The sequence below is a fragment of the Elephas maximus genome, chromosome 1, assembly GCF_024166365.1.
Source record: "Elephas maximus indicus isolate mEleMax1 chromosome 1, mEleMax1 primary haplotype, whole genome shotgun sequence".
Lineage (NCBI taxonomy): Eukaryota > Metazoa > Chordata > Mammalia > Proboscidea > Elephantidae > Elephas > Elephas maximus.
Genome location: NC_064819.1, coordinates 89,595,372 through 89,613,370, shown reverse-complemented (window position 1 = coordinate 89,613,370; position 17,999 = coordinate 89,595,372). Strand labels below are relative to the sequence as shown.

Below are 17,999 nucleotides of genomic sequence, written 5' to 3'. Positions count from 1 at the left end.
GCCCAGATTTCCCCTCTACTTCCCTCCAACTCCATTCCCTCTAACTCCAACCCACTGCTTGCTGATTGCTGACACCATCACTGTTCGGCCACCTCATGCCCCAAACAATTAACTCAGATGCGCAGGTTGATCACCCGAGGGGAATGGCAATCAGAGGCGCAGGACACCATGAAGACAGGGTCATCGACCAACAACAATGAGGAGGAGAAGTCCCGGCTCTTGGAGAAGGAAAACCGCGAACTGGAAAAGATCATTGCTGAAGTATGTGGCTGCCAGTAGAGTGAGGTGATGGAGGGCCCAGGAGGCCCAAAGTCGTGGGCCTCGTTTTCTGAAGCAGAGCCTGAGGCATGATTTATTGGGTGGGGGTGGGGACAGTTCAGTGTCTCTGAAACAAACGTAAGTAGGTGAGTAGAACAGGATAGGGAAGGGGAAGTGTCCAGTGAAGATTGGGTCTCAGGTGAAATCTAGTGTTTGGCTGATCTGGTGCTGGGGTGGGGGCCCTGGAGCATGACTGTGGTGCTGACTCAACCCCTTGAGGAAGGAGGTGGGCTTCAAGCAGGGTTGTGAGTCTTTAGCATAGCAGTCAACACTCAGAGCAGACGGATGGGGAGTACACCACCCTGGCAAGTGAATCTGGGTGGACGCCCACATGTCCAATGCACCCAGACTCTAGTTAAGGGTCAGTTGGCTTTGCATGATTTATTGGAAGCTTTGTGCACCTACCTTTCTTCCTTTCCCCCATTTTCTCTCTCTCTCTCTTTTTTTTTTTTCCTTTCCTTTCATTTTCCCATTCACATTCCTTCTACTGATTCCCCCATTCTGTGCTTTTGGCTTTCCTTCATCTTTTCCTAATTCCCCTTTTAATTTCTGCTGTCCATCTACCCTGCTTCTCGCCCACTCCTCCCTCTCCTTCCTCCCACCTCTTCAAAATTCCTGTCCTCCCACTCTCTCAATTGTTTTTCTTCCTCCAGAAAGAGGAGCGAGTCTCTGAACTGCGCCATCAGCTCCAGTCTCGGCAGCAGCTCCGCTCCAGGCGCCACCCCCCGACACCCCCAGACCCCTCTGGGGGCCTTCCCAGGGGCCCCTCTGAGCCCCCTGATCGGCTTAGCTGTGATGGGAGTCGGGTTCATTTGCTGTATAAATGAGGGAGGTGAAAGGGGGAACAGTCCACTGGGGGAGGGCAAGGGAGGAGGGCAGGGGTGGGGACTCAGGAGGAGCAGGGGATCCTTATCCCCAGTGGGGAAGGCCGTGGTATCCAATCCCATCACTGGTGAATATGTGTCCCTCAGTGAGCCCTGGGGTTACCTATATCTCCAATACTCTGGGAAACAGATCTTTTCTCTCTTAGTCACTCACATAATTTTCTGTCACTGCTTCATAATTTACTTTGTACCTTGCTTGAAGCTACTTATTCTCGGACTCCTCAGCAACCTCACTACATCCTTCTCTTCTCATACAGCACTCCTGTCTGCTTACGAGGGCAACTCCCAAAGCTCCCTTGGCTTTGGGCTCTGCTCCCAGCCAGCAAGGGCCTCTCATTCCTCTCACCACCATCATTGCCTTCTATCCTACTCGCCCCTCTGCACATCCCCTAGTTTTCTCGCCTTGACTTTTGCTTCTTTTGGGGACTCATTCTTTGCACCAAGGCTCACGTGCTCCTTGCCTCTGCTCTGTGCATGATCACACTTCCAACACGTGCAGTCTCTCCCTCTTTTTCCCACAAACTCATGTGCACACGGGTTGTTCATGTGTGCTCCCCACAGTCACATGTGCTGTACATCCTCCACACATAGCTACTTGTGTGCCTCGTGTGGTCATGGGTGTGTCCTCCTGTGGTCATGGGTGTCCCCTCATGTAGTCACAGGTGTACCCTCGTATGTGTGTGGGTAGGCATGTGCAGTTTCTCTAGCATGCTCAGTCCTGACTTCACTGCCTGCACACATCCATGTGTATGCATGTACCGTATGTACCCTCATGGTACCTTGTGTACCGTCTTCCCTTTGCACCTTAAAATCATTGTATTTTTTCCAACAGAACCATGTGTACCAGCCCTGCACCTTGTTATGCACTTTTCCCCAGTTCGTGATTGCTGGGGCTGTCCACACGCTCTGTTTTCGCTCAAAACTTTTCCCCTTGCTTCTTTGTAGTCATATACCACTCTCAGTCCACACACATAGTCACCCTCTCCCAAGATCACTCCCTTTGGTTGTGTGTTTCTTTTGGGGGGCAGAGAGGGGTCTGAGGGAGTCATGGGGCAGTTTTGGAGAGCTGCTGCCAGTGGATAGTTGGTGAGAATTCTGACCAAAGGAAGGCACCCCTGACTGCTGCGATGGACAGATTGACCTGTGGGGCAGGGGGTGGTATGTCTTTCACACTGTGTAGTCTCTTGCGGAAGGATCTCCCTGCATCCTCAATAAACCAGTGAACAGTGTGACTCAGCACGTTGTCCCACCTCACTGTGAGCAGAGTGGGGCTTCAATCCAAGGAGGGAGGGATGGAGGGCTCCAAGTTAATGAAAAGGCATTGAAGCGGACGTATAGAAGGAAGTGTTTTATTTATCCACTGAGGGCATAGCAGGGCAAAGTATGACAGGATTGGGGCTGAGAGTAGGCAGTGAGGACATTAATGGTTAAAAGTGTGGGCTCTGGAGTCAGACTGCCAGGGCATCAGACTCCACCATATGCAAAAGCTCCCAAAATCTCTGTTTTCCTTGTCCTCATCTGTGAAATGATCCCTGGGTGACACAGTCAAACATTTGACTACTAGCTGAAAGGTTGGTGGTTCAAACCCACCCAGGGGTGCCTTGGAAGACAGGTCCGGCCATCTCCTTCACAAGGGTCACAGCCTTGAAAACCCAGTGGAGCAGTTCTGCTCTACACACATGGGGTCTCCATGAGTCAGAATTGATGGCAACTAACAACATCTGTGACGATGGGGGTAATAATGTTAACAATAATAACAGCAGCAGCAGCATCTTCTTCCATAAAGTGGATGTACAGACTAGATTAGTTATGCATTCAGGTGCTTAGAATGGTGCCTGGCCTGTGGTTTATGTTGTATGAATATTGTCTGCTGTCACTATTGTTATTGAGTTCCCTGATAGTGATGGGGAAACCCTGGTGGCATAGTGGTTAAGTGCTATGGCTGCTAACCAAAAGGTCAGCAGTTCAAATCTACCAGGTGCTCTTTGGAAACCCTATAGAGCAGTTCTATTCTGTCCTGTAGGGTAGCTAGGAGTCAGAAGTGACTCGATGGCAGTGGGTTTGTTTGTTTGTTTTTTGATAGTGATGGGCACATATTGAGAGCCTAGAACATGGAGCTGAACAGATGTGAGGATTCTCCTTTCCAGGAACAAAGGGAAAAAAAAGAAGATAACAACTAGGAGATCGATGAGTCCTTCCAACCTTTAAAGTCTTTGTCTACTGGATTTGGGCAACCTGAAAGGAATTGACTATCAAAGTAAAAGAAAGTACTGAATGGCCAATGGAGAAAAAACTTGCCTGGGGCTTTTTTAAAAATAATTTTTATTGTGCTTTAAGTGAAAGTTTACGAATCAAGTCAGTCTGTCACATATAAACTTATATACACCTTACTACATACTCCCATTTACTCTCCCCCTAATGAGTCAACCTGCTCCCTCCTTCCAATCTCTCCTTTCGTGACCATTTTGGCAGTTTCTAACTCTTTGTACCGTCCCATCTCCCCTCCAGACAGGAGATGCCAATACAGTCTCAAGTGTCCACCTGATACAAGTAGCTCACTCTTCATCAGCATCTCTCTCCAACCCATTGTCCACTCCCTTCCCTGATGAATTGTCTTCGGAAATGGTTTCTGTCCTGGGCCAACAGAAGGTTTGGGGACCATGACCGCTGGGATTCCTCTAGTCTCAGTCAGACCATTAAGTCTGGTCTTTTTATGACAATTTGGGGTCTGCATTCCACTGATCTCCTGCTCCCTCAGGGGTTCTCTGTTGTGCTCCCTGTCAGGGCAGTCATCGGTTGTGGCCAGGCAACATCTAGTTCTTCTTGTCTCAGGATGATGTAAGTCTCTGGTTCATGTGGCCCTTTCTGTCTCTTGAGCTCATAGTTATCGTGTGACCTTGATGTTCTTCATTCTCCTTCAATCCAGGTGGATTGAGACCAATTGATACATCTTAGATGGCCGCTTGTTAGCATTTAAGACCCCAGACTCCACATTTCAAAGTGAGATGCAGAATGTTTTCTTAATAGAATTTATTTTGCCAATTGACTTAGAAGTCCCCTTAAGCCATAGTCCCCAAACCCGCCTGGGGCTTTTTATATGTCTTTGTATCCTCTTGGAGAAGTGCTTTTTTTTTTTAATTTCTTTTCTTTTTTTTTAAATTGTGCTTTAGGTGAAAGTTTACAGAGCAAATTAATTTCTCATTAAAGAATTAATACACAAATTGTTTCGTGACCTTTGTTGCCAACCCTGTGATGTGTCAGCATTCTCCCCTTCTCCATCCTGGGCTCCCTGTTTCCATCCGTCTAGTTTTCCTGTCCCTTCCTGCCTTCTCGTGTTTCCTTTTGGGCTAGTGTGCCCATTTAGTCTCCTATACATGATTGAGCTACGAAGCTTGTTCCTCACATGTTATTGTTCACAAGCACTTTTGTTTTTGAAGCCCAACTCTTCTTTCTCCCTTTGGCACTGCTTTTTAAGTGATTCTCACATTTTTTGGAAGAGAGTTGTAAGGGTTGAATGTGCCCTATTATTTCATCATCTTGTTTAAGAGCCAATTTCTCAAGTTCTTTTAGACCATTGGTAGGTTGTAAGCTTAGACCAGTACTTAAAAACCATTCCAATATGATTATCTATCTTAGACCAATGGATTTAATTTGAGTTTGTCTCCAACAGTGGAATGTCCTCAAGGAAGGGGCAAGAGGCCTGTGCAGTAGACAAGCCCAAAATGTGGAAAATGAACAGTTGGCTTCAAAAGTAGCAGCAGGAGCTACACAACCACTCTAGGTGGAAACTAAAAGACCAAAATTACCACCTCAAACTTTCTTTGCCACCAGGAGGGGTGTAAATTATAAGCAGAGGGTCAGAAGTTCTTCTGTGACCCAGGATGAGCCAGACACCCTTTGTGGTCAGGGAGTGCAGAAACCAAGTCAAATGGTAGGGATGGCGAGACCCCTGGTGACTTGAGGATGTGTTGCCAGGTGGGAGACCACCCCTCAGCATGCTGGGAGGAGTCGCTTCCTTTGGCACCTGTGAGGCTGTCTTCCCTTCTCCAGCCCTGCCAATGGTTCATCCTCAGGCTTCAGATCTCTTTCAGACTTTGACAACTTACTGCCCCAAGACTGCCTATATCCAGCAGGCACCTTAAAACAGGGAGCATCAGAGGTGATCCATCCTGCTGAAAAGGGCTGCCCTTCCTTATATCCTGGACACCAGACTGCCCGCTGGGCCCGGGTGCCCCTTATTCTCCCCTGTTGGCCTCTTGCCTCCCTGTCCTAGTCCTACTTACTGATAGAGAGCATTTAGTGAGTACTTGGCCACCATGTCATTTTTGTTATTTTCTCAATCAATCCACAAGCATTGATTAAAACCTGCTACCTGGCAGGTGCTCTTCGACGCTGAGGCCAGAGCAGTGAGCAAGACAGTCTTTCATAAGATGTATGTTCTCAAGGTGGGAAGATGACCATTAGGAGAGAAACAAATAAGGTAGCTTAAGAGAGGAATCAGGAGTGTTGTGTATCTATTCATCAGGGTTCTCCAAAGAAACAGAATCAACTGTGTATATCTATTCATCAGGGTTCTCCAAAGAAACAAAATCAACTGTGTATATCTATTCATCAGGGTTCTCCAAAGAAACAGAATCAACTGTGTATATATACATATATACATCTATATGTGTATATACATATAATCACGGGTTTCTGCTAGTCAGGGTTCTCCAAAAATAGAACCAATAGTGTGTGTGTGTGTTGTTAGGTGCTGTCGAGTCTTTTCTGACTCACAGTGACCCTATGTACTGCAGAACGAAACACTGCCTGGTCTTGTGCCATCCTCACAACCATTGCCATGTTTGAGCCCATCATTGCAGCCACTGTGTCAGTCCATCTCATTGAGAGTCTTCCTCTTTTTTGTTGACCCTCTACCAAGCATGATATTTTCCTCCAGGGACTGGTCCCTCTTGATAACATGTCCAAAATACGTGAGAAGTCTCACCATTCTCACTTCTAAGGAGAACTCTGGCTGCACTTCTGACTTCTTGCTCAGTTTGGACCTGTCATCTGGAGGGACCAATCAGTGGAGAAAGACCCGGTAAATGCTTTATGAAGGGTCAGTGAAGAAAGAGACTCTTAGTGAGATGGATTGACAAGGTGATGGCAACAATGGGCTCGAAGACAGCAACAAGTGTGAGAATGGTGCAGGAATGGCCAATATTTCACATTTCCTTCTGTTGTACATAAGGTCGCTGTGAGTTAGAGTCAACTCAAGGGCATCTAACAATAAACCTTGGTCTTTTGATCTATAAACTGAGAGTAATGATCCCCCAATTTAGGAGGTTGTTATGTTGTGGCAGAATGGTGTTGGTTACCCCTTTAACCCCTTCCATACCTTCCATCACTCAGTAGGGATGGGGCTTCCTGTACAAAATCAATTAGTGTTGTGCTGTGAGTGACGACCCATAGCAGCCCCTGAGAGGTACTTTGTTCTGAAGGGAATGGCTCTGAGGAAGGTGAAGATCCAGGCAGATGGGATTTGCCATCCCTTGTGCAAGCACTAGGTGAAGCAGCAGAATAAAGCTGAAAATTTGGGGTTAGGGATAGATGAGGAAAAGAGATGGAGGCTAAGGGAGAGGGGACCCCTGGGTGCCCTTCTGACAGATAAAGGCAGGAAAACAGCACAGGGATGTCTAAACCACCCCCTTGACTGTGAGTGCATTCCTGACCAGCCAGGAGTCCCCAGCTCTGAATGGGGAATCTAATTGGAGGTATTCTCTACATTAAGCTATTTCTCCCCCAACACAAACTCACTGGGTATGGATGAACCTGAAGAAAAGTGGCTCTCACAAGGATCTGCAACCTGCATTCATGTCACCTAAAACTGGGTAGTCCAAAATGGGAAGGCATTGATGCTGTAAGCCCATCCATCCACTGTGGGTGTGGGCTGAACTGTATAATGGTGATAGAGATCATGAGTGTGAAGCACAGAGTTTGTAATATGGCAGACGTACAATGACTGTTCCCTATCAGTCTGAAGACAAAATACTCTGGCATTAAATGTCCTGAGCCTTGAAATCACACAGACCTAGGCTTATGCCCTGGGCTCACATTCCTCCCCTGCATCATCAGTTTCCCACTCTAGTGGCTCATTCATTCCCGCATACACACATGCTGTAAAATCTCCCATTAAACAAATCTAAAATAAATAAATAAAAGCAAAATCCTATAAAAATTGATTACCTGATCCCATGTCTCCCCCCAGTTACCGTGCTGTTTCTATGACACTCCCTATAGAACAATCATGAGTCTATTCTTTCACCATATTGTCTTCTAAAAATGTTGAATTTTTATTTGTATCGAATGTAGGCACATAGGTTAAAAAGTCAGATTCTTCTTACAAGGCTTGTTTTGAAGACAGCCACTGTCACGGATTGAATCGTGTTCCCCCAAAACGTGTCAACTTGTTAGGCCATGATTCTTAGTATTGTGTGGTTGTCCTTCATTTTGTGAGTGTAATTTTATGTTAAAGAGCATTAGGGTGGGATTGTAACACCCTAATTAAGGTCACATCCCTGATCCAATGCAGAGGGAGTTTCCATAGGGTGTCGCCTGCATCACCTTTTATCTTACACGAGATGAAAGGGAAGCAAGCAGAGAGTGGGGGGTCTCATACCACCAAGAAAGCAGTGCCGGGAGCAGAGTGTGTCCTCTGGACCTGGGGTTCCTGTAGGGAGAAGCTCCTAGTCCAGGGGAAGATTTATGACAAGAACCTTCCTTCAGAGCCAACAGAGAGAGAAAGTCTTCCTCTGGAGCTGATGCCCTGAATTTGGACTTCCAACCTAGTAGACTGAGAAAATAAATTTCTCTTTTTTAAAGCCATCCACTTGTGGTACTTCTGTTACAGCAGCACTAGGTGACTAAGTCAGCCACCCTCAATCTTCCATGCAGTCCATTTCCTGCACTCCAGAGGGAACCACTTTCAATTCTTTTAGTTGGTTCTCTCTGTGTTATTTCCATGACTCTAAATAACATTTTTTTTAATAACATACTTATACTGCTCATTCTTTGTTTTTCAGTTTTATGTATCTATTTTGCATTATCTCTTCTTCACACACCCCTATTCTCCCCACATGATTATGTTATGCTTTTGGTTAGCTGAGTGTTCACTGTTTACACTGTTGTTGGGTGCCATTGAGCTGATTCTAATAGTGACCCTATAGGACAGCATAGACATGCTCCATAGGGTTTCCAAGGCTGTAATCATTACAGAAACAGATTACCCCAACTTTCCGCTATGGAGCTGCTGATGGGTTTGAACGACCAACCTTTTGGTTAGCAGCCCAGTACTTAACCACTCTGCCACCAGGACTCCTGTTGACATTATTATGACCATGTAAATACTATTCACAACTGAGCACTTAGTAGACTATGATTAATTTTCCTTTCTTGAGCCAATTTTAATTTTCCTTGGAATTAAACATCTCGGTTCCTTTATTTGCTTAGTTTCTTTTATAACTTCATTAAATCATTCCCACCCTCCATCCCCAGCCCCCTTCTGAATCTCCTGTGAATATATTCCAGCACATAAGTTTTCTTCCAACTTCATCTTTTTTAAGACACCTACCTGTCTCACAGCCTTTAGTCCTGCCACATGTGGACTGGCTGCTGTCACCAGCATCAGGCTGACACCCTGGATCACCTTCGCCTCATCTTGAGCATCCTTTGTCTGTGTTGTGCCAGCTCACCTGTTCCCTGGATTCTACGTGTCCCCACCTTTTTTGGTTTTGTATATCATTTTGGCTCCCATTTCCTCTAGTATTATCATGAAGAAGGGAACATGAAAAGTAAAATGTTAAAATCCTAACCATCTGAAAATGTCTTTAGGCTACCCTAGCTCTTATTCACATTCTGGCTTGGTATAGAATACTGTATTAAACATCTTTTTCCTTGAAATTTGGAAGCCATTGTTTACATGCCTTTTGGCTTTAAGAGATGCTCTTTTTTGTTGTGTCTGGATGTTTCCAGGGTCTTTTATTTCCTACCCTTTTCCTAAAATTTCATTGTGATGTATTCTCAGTGTGGGTTAACTATCATAAGAATTTGTACATGTCTGTTTGTAAACTCTAAGGTATTTTCTAGAATTATTTTTAATTATTTTCCATCTACATTCCTGTTGAAAAGTATATTATAATGTTGGAATTCCTTGACAGTCCAATATTTTTTGGACATTTTACTGTGCTTTACGTCAGAGTTTACACAGCAAATTAGATTCCCATTCAATAATTCACACATAGATTGTTCTGTGACATTGGTTGCAATCCCCACGTGTCTGCGCTCTCCGCATTTCCACCCTGGGTTTCCTGCTTCCATTCCTCTGGTTTCCCTTTCCTTCCTGCCTTTTCATCTTTGCTTTTGTGCAGACATTGGCCCCTTAGTCTCATATAGTTGATTGTTCTAAGAAGCAAATTCCTCACGGGTATTACTGTTTATTTTATAAGCCTGTCTATCATTTGGCTGAAAGGTGATCTCTGGGAGTGGCTTCAGCTGCACATTAGAAGGGTGTCTAAGGTTCTTAGCTTCCATGATTCCTCTGGTCTCCATCAGACCATTAAGTCTGGTCTTTTTGATATATTTGAATTTTGTTCTACATTTTTCTCTCACTCTAACCGGGAACTTCTATTATGTTCCTGGTCAGAGTGGTGGGTAGTTGTAGCCAGGCACCATCTAATTCTTCTGGTCTCAGGCTGGTGGAGGCTCTGGTTCATGTGGGCCCCTAGTCCTTTGGATTAATTGCTTCCTTGAGTCTTTGGTTTTCTTCACTGTCCTTTGCTCCAGGTGGGAGGAGATCAATAGTTGTATCTTAGATGGCCATGAAGAAGCTTTTAAGACTCTAGATGCTACTCAACACAGCAGAATGTAGAACATTGTGTTTATGAATAGTCTAATATTTTAATACTCCTTTCCTGTTCACAATCCCTTTTACATTTTATACTATCTTCTGGAAGTATGATTTTGTCACCCAGTTCATCTATTGATTTTTCACTTCTATGACCATATTTTTAATTTCCAAACAGCTATTTCTTGTTCTCTGATTGAATATAACTGTATACAATTTTGTTCTTATTTCATCGTTTTAATGTGTCATTGATAAAATTATTGGAAATCAGTTATATATCTGTGAGTTTGTAGTTGCCATAAGAAGTTTTAAATTTTTATATGTAGTCAAAACTGCCATCAATTCATCAATTTTCTTTGTGATTTTTAATCTTGGGTCCTGCTTTCAGAATCTTTCTCTTCATAATTGTAAAAATTTCATGTATATTTTCATCTAGGTACAGACGATGAGGAGAGAGGAATCTGAGAGTCAAGGAAAATGAAATTATTTGAATTTTGAAGAAAAGGGATCAATAATTGGTAAATAGGTAAAGAATTCTAAGGTGGTATAATTTTAAGCTTTGAATCTCTTGTTTCATAATTTTAAAAACATAACTGCAAGACCTACAGGGCATTTAGTATGTGGTACCTTTAAGTATGTCCCATGAATAAATGAAGAGTTATTTCCCCCCTAAAGAAAACAATAACAATAAAGAGTCTTGGTGAAATACAAACAAGGATTGGCACTGGTGATGGGCCTTTTTGAACATTTGTAATCTTGAGGTGATAAATCATGTTTTGGTTCATGTCTGTACAGATCAGTTGTTCAATGTCTTTTAATCAAACTTTTATGGGGCACTCTGTATTTTAAGGATATGTCTAAGACCCACATAGACAAATCCATGGCTTTTAATAAAGATAATTTTAATAGGGAAACCCTGATGGGATAGTAGTTGAGTGCTACGGCTGCTAACCAAAAGTTCAGTGGTTCAAATCCACCAGGCACTCCTTGGAAACTCTATGGGGCAGTTCTACTCTGTCGTATAGGGTCGATATGAATTGGAATTGACTCGACAGCAGTGGGTTTTGGTTTAATTTTAATAGACTTCCATCCGTAAATCATACTGTAACATGGATATACAGTTCCTTCATCACAAAGTTCTATTGACAGCACTGCTCTTGGTGGTTTATGGACCTCAAGTCAGATGCCTTAAACTCATTTATAATAAGGGGCCCTTATTATTTCTCATACAGATTGCATCAGATTTTCCAACTGTCTGGGATATGGATATACATTAGGTTGGTGTGTAACAAAACCAAACAGGTCATGAGTAAATCTCTATCTGGTGGCTTCAGGCAAAAATGTTCCCAGTTCCAAAGGGAAACATCATTCCTTCCTCCTCAGTTTTCTCACTGAGCACGCTCTCTGGCATTAAATTTTCAGGGGGTAAGTTCTCTTCTAGAAGAGCCCATGGGAAGAGGCCTAAGCTAAGCTTTGGGAGGCAGACAGTCCAGCTCAGGGAGAGGAACTCTCAGAGGCGAAGGGGAGGCAAAGAGGCTGTGGATATTTAGGCAGCTCCCTGGTTTACTCAGAACTGCAGTTTTCAAAGTGTGATCTGTGGAACTCTTGGAGTCACTGAGATCCTTTCACAAGATCCATGAAGTTGAAATTATTTTCATAACATTACTCAGAAATTATTAGTATTTCTCACTGTGTTGATTTTTGCACTGAGGGAAATCAGCTGGGAAGTTAGCTAGGATCAAGGCTGTGTCAGCAAACCACAAGGAAAAAACACAACAGCTTTGAGACAGAGCCCCCATGTGCTGTACTAAAAATCAAGTTTCCTTTACCAGGCTTCCTCTCCAACAGCGTTGTATTGAAAAATCATTTCCTTTGTTGGGCTCTGCCCCCCCCTTCCTCCCCCCACCCCCAGCTTTGCATCTGAATCCTGGTTTTGCTTGGAGGTTATATGTAAACCCCACTGTGCCTGCATAGTATGATTAAGAATGTTGCTGATGGAACCTGTAAGAGCTCCCTACTTGTAAACCCCTTTAAAAGCAACTTGCCTGCCCGACCCTGGGAGCAGTCTTGGCAGCAGCAGCTCCTACTGACTCCTTTTCCTTCTACAAGGAAATAAAGGTGCCTTGCCTGTTCTCCCACCTTGGTTTCTCGCTTATTCGCCAGTATGAATCATGCGGAGAAAGAACCTGGGCTTTGCTACCAGGTAACAGATTCACTTAAAGATGTACTGATTGAGGCAACAGAAGTCAGTAACTTTATTAAATCACCATCCTCGAGTCCACATCTTTTAATACTCTATGTGATGAAGTGGGAAGCATATATAAAGCACTTCTATTCACTAGTAAAAAAAAAATATATCCCAGAGTATGATGTTTGTCTCAAGGAAAATAATCTGCGTGAGCTGAACTAACCTCTTTTTTTTATGAAATACCATTTTTACTTGAAAGAAGGAATGACAGAGAAACTACTTTGAATATTTGGCACTTTCTCTAAAATGAAACACACTTAGCTAATGACACAAACTTCAAGGAACCCATGGACAGTATTGCTGCCAATGATAAAAAGTAACCTCTCAAGAGATTAGAATATTGGAAAACTTGAATCCACTACAAGTGTGACAGCTTTCCAAAACATACAAACTTTTCTGCTGGGATCAGAGGTAACACTAACAAATGTGAATTTTGGTATTTTGTAATGAAATGTATCAACACTGGGAGCTCCGCATACTAAGTAAACCAATGCACCACTTACAAAAACAGCAACAACTCATGCTTTACTACAAGATTCAGTGTGTAAGGATGGTCCTATGGGTTTTAAAGAACAGAATAAGAAATATTCAATAACACGGTTTCTAGTTGCAACTAACCTTTAAGAAACTACCACTTCTGTAGCTTTAGCAAAGTATCAAAGATGAACACTCACAATGAGTTGGAAAGGCTGTTAAAAATACTCCATCCTTTTCCAATTCATATTTGTGTGACACTGAATTTTTTTAAATACCTCTCAATGAAAATAACAGATTGAATGTAGAAGCAGATATGAAAATCCAGAAGTCTTTTTTTCTACTGACATAGGTAAGGAAGACATGCAAAAAATGTAACATGATTCACTCTTCTCACGCCACTGTTTTAGTTTGGATAGTATTTATTTTTCATGAGAATATATTATCTGTTAAGTTTAATGGGTTCTTCATAGCATTTAAAATTACTTTAAAATTTTAATTCAGTATCAATTTCTCATATGGTGAATGTTGGTAGATATAACCCACATAAAGAAAATCTCATTAATTCCTCAATAATCTGTAAGAGTGAATAGAAATTCTAGGAGCCCTGGTGGTGCAATGATAAAGCTCTTGGCTGCTAACCCAAAGGCTGGAACCCACCAGTTGCTCTGCAGGAGAAAAGACCTGGTGATCTGCTCCTTTAAAGATTACAGCCTAGGAATCCCCATGAGGCAGTTCTACTCTGTCATACAGGGCAGCTATGAATCCACTCCAGGGCACACAACAACAACATAGAGATTCTAAAACTAACAACAGTTTTGACTTAAGCAGGTCCTGGTCCAGGACTCAAGGAGACAGTGCAGCAAAGAAGGGTCGGTGCAGGAGGAGAGGGGTCAGGGCAGAGTCCCAGTGCCCGGGGTAGGCACTCAGGTCCGATGGCGGTGTCAGGGGTGGGATGCCCTAATGTTGGACATTCCCCGTCTCCCTGGAGTTTCACTTTTCCTTCTCACCGCCTGTGTCAGCTCCTTCCGCCTGGACACACTTGGCGTCACCCACTTGTCACTACAATTGCGTCTCCGATTTCTGGAGCAGCCAATCACCGTCACCGCGGTTCCGGGTTGTAAGGTCGGTTCGGAGCGGCCCAGACGCAGATTCTCCCTAGAACCCCAGTACCCGGGTCATGGCGCCCCGGACCTTCCTCCTGCTGCTCTCGGGGGCCCTGGCCCTGACCCAGACCGGGGCGGGTGAGTGCGGGGTCCGGGGGAAAACGGCCTCTGCGGAGGGAGGAGCGAGGGGACCGCTCGGCAGGGACGCAGGACCCTCGGGGAAGCCGGCACCGCCCAGAGCCCCCACCCCGGCCCTACACCGCAACCCTGCTCCTCCCGTCGCCCCTTCTCCGTCCACGAGCCCCTCACCCCTCACCCCTCTCCCCACTCCCCTCCCCGCCCCCATCGACCGCGGACCCGGGCCCGCGCGGGGAGGGAGGGGTCGGTGGTCTCAGCCGCTCCCCGCCCCCAGGCTCCCACTCCCTGCGGTATTTCGACACCACCGTGTCCCGGCCCGGCCGCGGGGAGCCCCGGTACATCTCCGTCGGCTACGTGGACGACACGCAGTTCGTGCGGTTCGACAGCGACGCCGCGAACCCGAGGATGGAGCCGCGGGCACCGTGGATTGGGCAGGAAGGGCCGGAGTATTGGGATCGGAACACACAGATCGCCAAGGACAGCGCACAGACTTCCCGAGAGAGCCTGCGGACCGCGCTCGGCTACTACAACCAGAGCGACGCCGGTGAGTGAGTGACGCCGGGCCCGGGTCGCAGGTCACGGGTCCCCTCGTCCCCACGGCCGCGTCGCCCCGAGTCCCCGGGTCCGAACCTCACCCTTTCACTTCCGAAGAGCCGCGGGGATTTGCTGCAGCTTCATTTTCACTTTAGAACCGAGTGGGCTTGGACTAATCGCCATACTGACCCCGTGGGCGGGGCTGACCCCGTGGGGGGAGGAGTGATCGCGGGGGCCGTGCTGACCTGGGGGCGGGTCAGGGTCTCATACCATCCAGTTGATGTACGGCTGTGAAGTGAGTCCCGACGGGCGCCTCCTCCACGGGTACCATCAGTATGCCTACGACGGCGCCGATTATCTGGCCCTGAACGAGGACCTGCGCTCCTGGACGGCGGCAGACACGGCAGCTCAGATGTCAAAGCGAAAATTCGAGAATCGCGGGGTGGCGGAGCGTTGGAGGGCCTACCTGGAGGGCACATGCCTGCAGTGGCTGGGCAAATACCTGGAGAACGGGAAGGAGACGCTGCAGCGAGTAGGTACGAAGGGCCACGGGGAGCCTTTTGGTCTCAAAGGCTGGGACTCTTCCCTCAACTGGTGTCCCACAAAGAGGGTAGGAAAATGCAATCTTCGCCACAGTACCCTCCTACCTTGGATCAGGAAGGGGAGAAGTCCCAGATCCTGTACCAGAGAGTGATTTGTCCAAAGCGTTCTCCATTCTCTCAGGGACAATTAGCTGATTCAGTCTCGCTGAGCGTAAACGGGGAGATGATCCCTGAAATAACAGATGAGCTGTCCCCTTTGACCGTGGCGTGGCCTTGAGAACTAGGGGGTACTCCTTCTCTCAGCTGTTACACTCTGCTCCACATCCAATGTCCAGGTGTCCTGCGCCTCTGCCTCCACCCATATCAGGGCCAGAAGTCCCTGTTTTCCCCGTCAGAGACCTGGAACCTCCTGTCCTGGGCTGTCTCACCCTGATCCTAGAACTTTCCAAGGAATAGGAAATTATCCCAAACCCCTGCTCCAGGCTGGTGTCTGGATTTTGCCCTTGATCCCCCTCTCAATGCCCTGTGTATTCTCTGATGTTCACATGTACCCTGTGAGAGGTATCAGAAAGTTCCTAAATGTTTTGATTCTTTAACTCAGACCCCCCAAAGACACACATGACCCACCACCGCATCTCTGACCGTGAGGCCACGCTGAGGTGTTGGGCCCTGGGCTTCTACCCGGCGGAGATCACCCTGACCTGGCAGCGGGATGGGGAGGACCAGACCCAGGACATGGAGCTTGTGGAGACCCGGCCTGCGGGAGACGGGACATTCCAGAAGTGGGCAGCCCTGGTGGTCCCCACTGGAGAGGAACAGAAATACACATGCCGTGTGCAGCATGAGGGGCTGTCTGAGCCTGTCACCCTGCGATGGGGTAAGGAGGCAGCCAAGGGTGGAGCCTCTTCTTAGGGAAAGCAGGAATCCTGAAGACCTCCAAGGAGTCAGTGCTCCTCATCTCCCTTCTCTTTCCAGAACTGTCTTCCCAGGCCAGCACCCCCAACATAGGGGTCATTGCTGGCCTCCTTCTCCTTGGAGCTGTGGTCCTTGGAGTTGTGGTGGCTGGAGCTGTTTGGATGTGGAGGAAGAAGAACTCAGGTAGAGATGCGGATGAGGTCTGAGTTTTCTTGTCCCACTGGGGGGTTTCAAGTCCCAGGTAGAAGGTTTGCCCTATCCTGCCTCTTTACAAGTGGTACCATCCACACACATGCTGACACAGTCTGGGACACTGTGTGCTAACAATGACCCTTTTGTAAAGCACATTTGAGAATGAATGGCAAATCTCTCACCTTAATTGTTCTGGTGATGGAGACCTGATTCCCAATAGTCACAGGTCACAGAGGAAACTTCCTGCTGAGTGCAGACTTCCAAGAGGGTGGTTAGTTCACTCCCTGTACATCTTTGCTTGTATTTCCTTATCCTGCCCTGGGTCTGCAGTCACAGTTTTGGACATGTTCCTGGGGTCCAGGACTAGCCGGCTCTTCTAGGACCTCGTGGTGTTGTCTCCCCCAATCTCACTGAATGCTTTCTTCCCACAGGTGGGAAAGGAGGGAGCTACACTCAAGGTTCACGTAAGTATGGAGAGAGGGAGGCTGATGCTGAGACCTTTGAGCTAATGTAGTTGGGAGCCTATGGGGAGCCCATGATTCACGTTCCCCTAGCCTCAACTCCTACGGGCTCTGACCAGATCCTGTTCTTTTCCAGGCAGCAACAGTGACCAGGGCTCAGATGTGTCTCTCACAGCTTCTAAAGGTGAAACCCTGGGAGGCCTGACATGGAGGAGGGTTTGGGACAAAGGGGGCATGACTGGGTCATGGGGATTCTTTGAATTTGGACGTTTTGATCATGTGTTAGGCTTTCAGGGTGTCAACAGTTACAGTGACTGACCTGAATTTGTTCATGATTACTTTCTTCTGTAGCGTGAGACAGCAGCCATGTGTGGGACTGAGTGATATAAGATGGGTTCATGCCAAGCTTTGTGATTCAAGAACCCCTGGCTTCTCTTTTGGCAACTGGCCTCTGAATGTGTCTGCGTTCCTATGAGCATAATGTGAAGATGTGGGGAGACTGCCCACTCCTGCCCGCCAGATCTTCTTCTCCACACTGATCATGATTGATATTCCCTGTTCCTGCAGAGGTGGGCTGGAAAGTCTCTATCCCTCACATAACATCCTGTCACTGTGATCTGCAATGTTTCACTTTTCTGTGGAAAATGAGAATCTGAGAACGAATTTGGTTATTCATATTAGTTGGGGTTGATGGGTTAATTAAAGGAAATGAAAATTCTGAAAATTGAAGAGAGAAAATAAATGCAAACCTGAGAATGTTCCAGAATCCATGTGTTCACTGTCCTGAGTCTGTCATAGGCAGGGTTGGGAGAGGGCAGTGGAGGAGCTGAGCACGGACAGGGCCTGTACCCAGTCAGTACTCGGGAAAGTGTGGACTTTGATGTGGTCACTCCATGGCTGGGTCATCTTTGCATCTTCATTGTCCTTTTCCCTTTGGTAGAACCTTGTCCCACTAGGACCTGTGGTCACAAGGACTCAGGTATCACCCGGGCCTTGTCTTGTCTCCAAAGCTGTGGGCAGTGAGGGTTCTGTGTGGCTGGGCTAGCCTGGGCTCAGGTCCAAGCCTGATCCTTTGCCCCCATCATTTGTGTGATTATTTTTTTGTGTTTGTTTTTTTAGAGGATTATTCCGTTCTTCTTGTGTGTAAGTTCTGGTCTCATTTGCTCTGGGTGTCCCCCGTCTCTGACAGCTGCAAGAATCACTTTGTCAATGTCCCACAAGACCGTGGGTATCCCCTGCACACAGGAGTCTCTGTGGTAATGAGAGATGAATTTTCAGACTTGTCCATATCCTGCTCTCTTTC

General features: G+C 46.5%; 2 protein-coding genes across 10 annotated transcripts in view; both read left to right on the top strand.

The window, feature by feature from the left end:
• The window catches only part of GABBR1 (gamma-aminobutyric acid type B receptor subunit 1), a 33,918-nt gene extending 29,176 nt beyond the window's left edge, over positions 1–4,742 (top strand). For 8 of the 9 annotated variants that reach the window (XM_049877499.1, XM_049877680.1, XM_049877589.1 and 5 more), the window contains 2 exons: positions 118–261; positions 972–1,150. In XM_049877499.1, the coding sequence (XP_049733456.1) occupies positions 118–261; positions 972–1,145 (318 nt within the window). In that variant the 3' untranslated portion in view covers positions 1,146–1,150. Of the gene's footprint in view, positions 1–117; positions 262–971; positions 1,151–3,285 lie in introns of those variants that run through there. The other variant, XM_049877861.1, reaches the window with a different exon arrangement.
• Positions 4,743–13,891: 9,149 nt separating this feature from the next.
• LOC126074245 (class I histocompatibility antigen, Gogo-B*0101 alpha chain-like) lies at positions 13,892–17,462 on the top strand. Its single transcript, XM_049881446.1, has 8 exons — positions 13,892–14,052; positions 14,327–14,596; positions 14,847–15,122; positions 15,730–16,005; positions 16,104–16,226; positions 16,667–16,699; positions 16,833–16,880; positions 17,048–17,462. The coding sequence occupies exons 1-8, from the start codon at positions 13,989–13,991 to the stop codon at positions 17,050–17,052; spliced, it is 1,095 nt and encodes a 364-aa protein (XP_049737403.1). The 5' UTR covers positions 13,892–13,988; the 3' UTR covers positions 17,053–17,462.
• Positions 17,463–17,999: the final 537 nt, after the last annotated feature.

What these genes read in the sequence shown, in the direction of transcription:
- LOC126074245 (XM_049881446.1), top strand. Translation starts at nt 13,989, where the DNA reads ATGGCGCCCCGGACCTTCCTCCTGCTGCTCTCGGGGGCCCTGGCCCTG. An exon ending in CCTGACCCAGACCGGGGCGG is followed by an intron (nt 14,053 to 14,326) that starts GTGAGTGCGGGG and finishes CCCCGCCCCCAG; the next exon opens with GCTCCCACTCCCTGCGGTAT. An exon ending in GAGCTACACTCAAGGTTCAC is followed by an intron (nt 16,700 to 16,832) that starts GTAAGTATGGAG and finishes GTTCTTTTCCAG; the next exon opens with GCAGCAACAGTGACCAGGGC.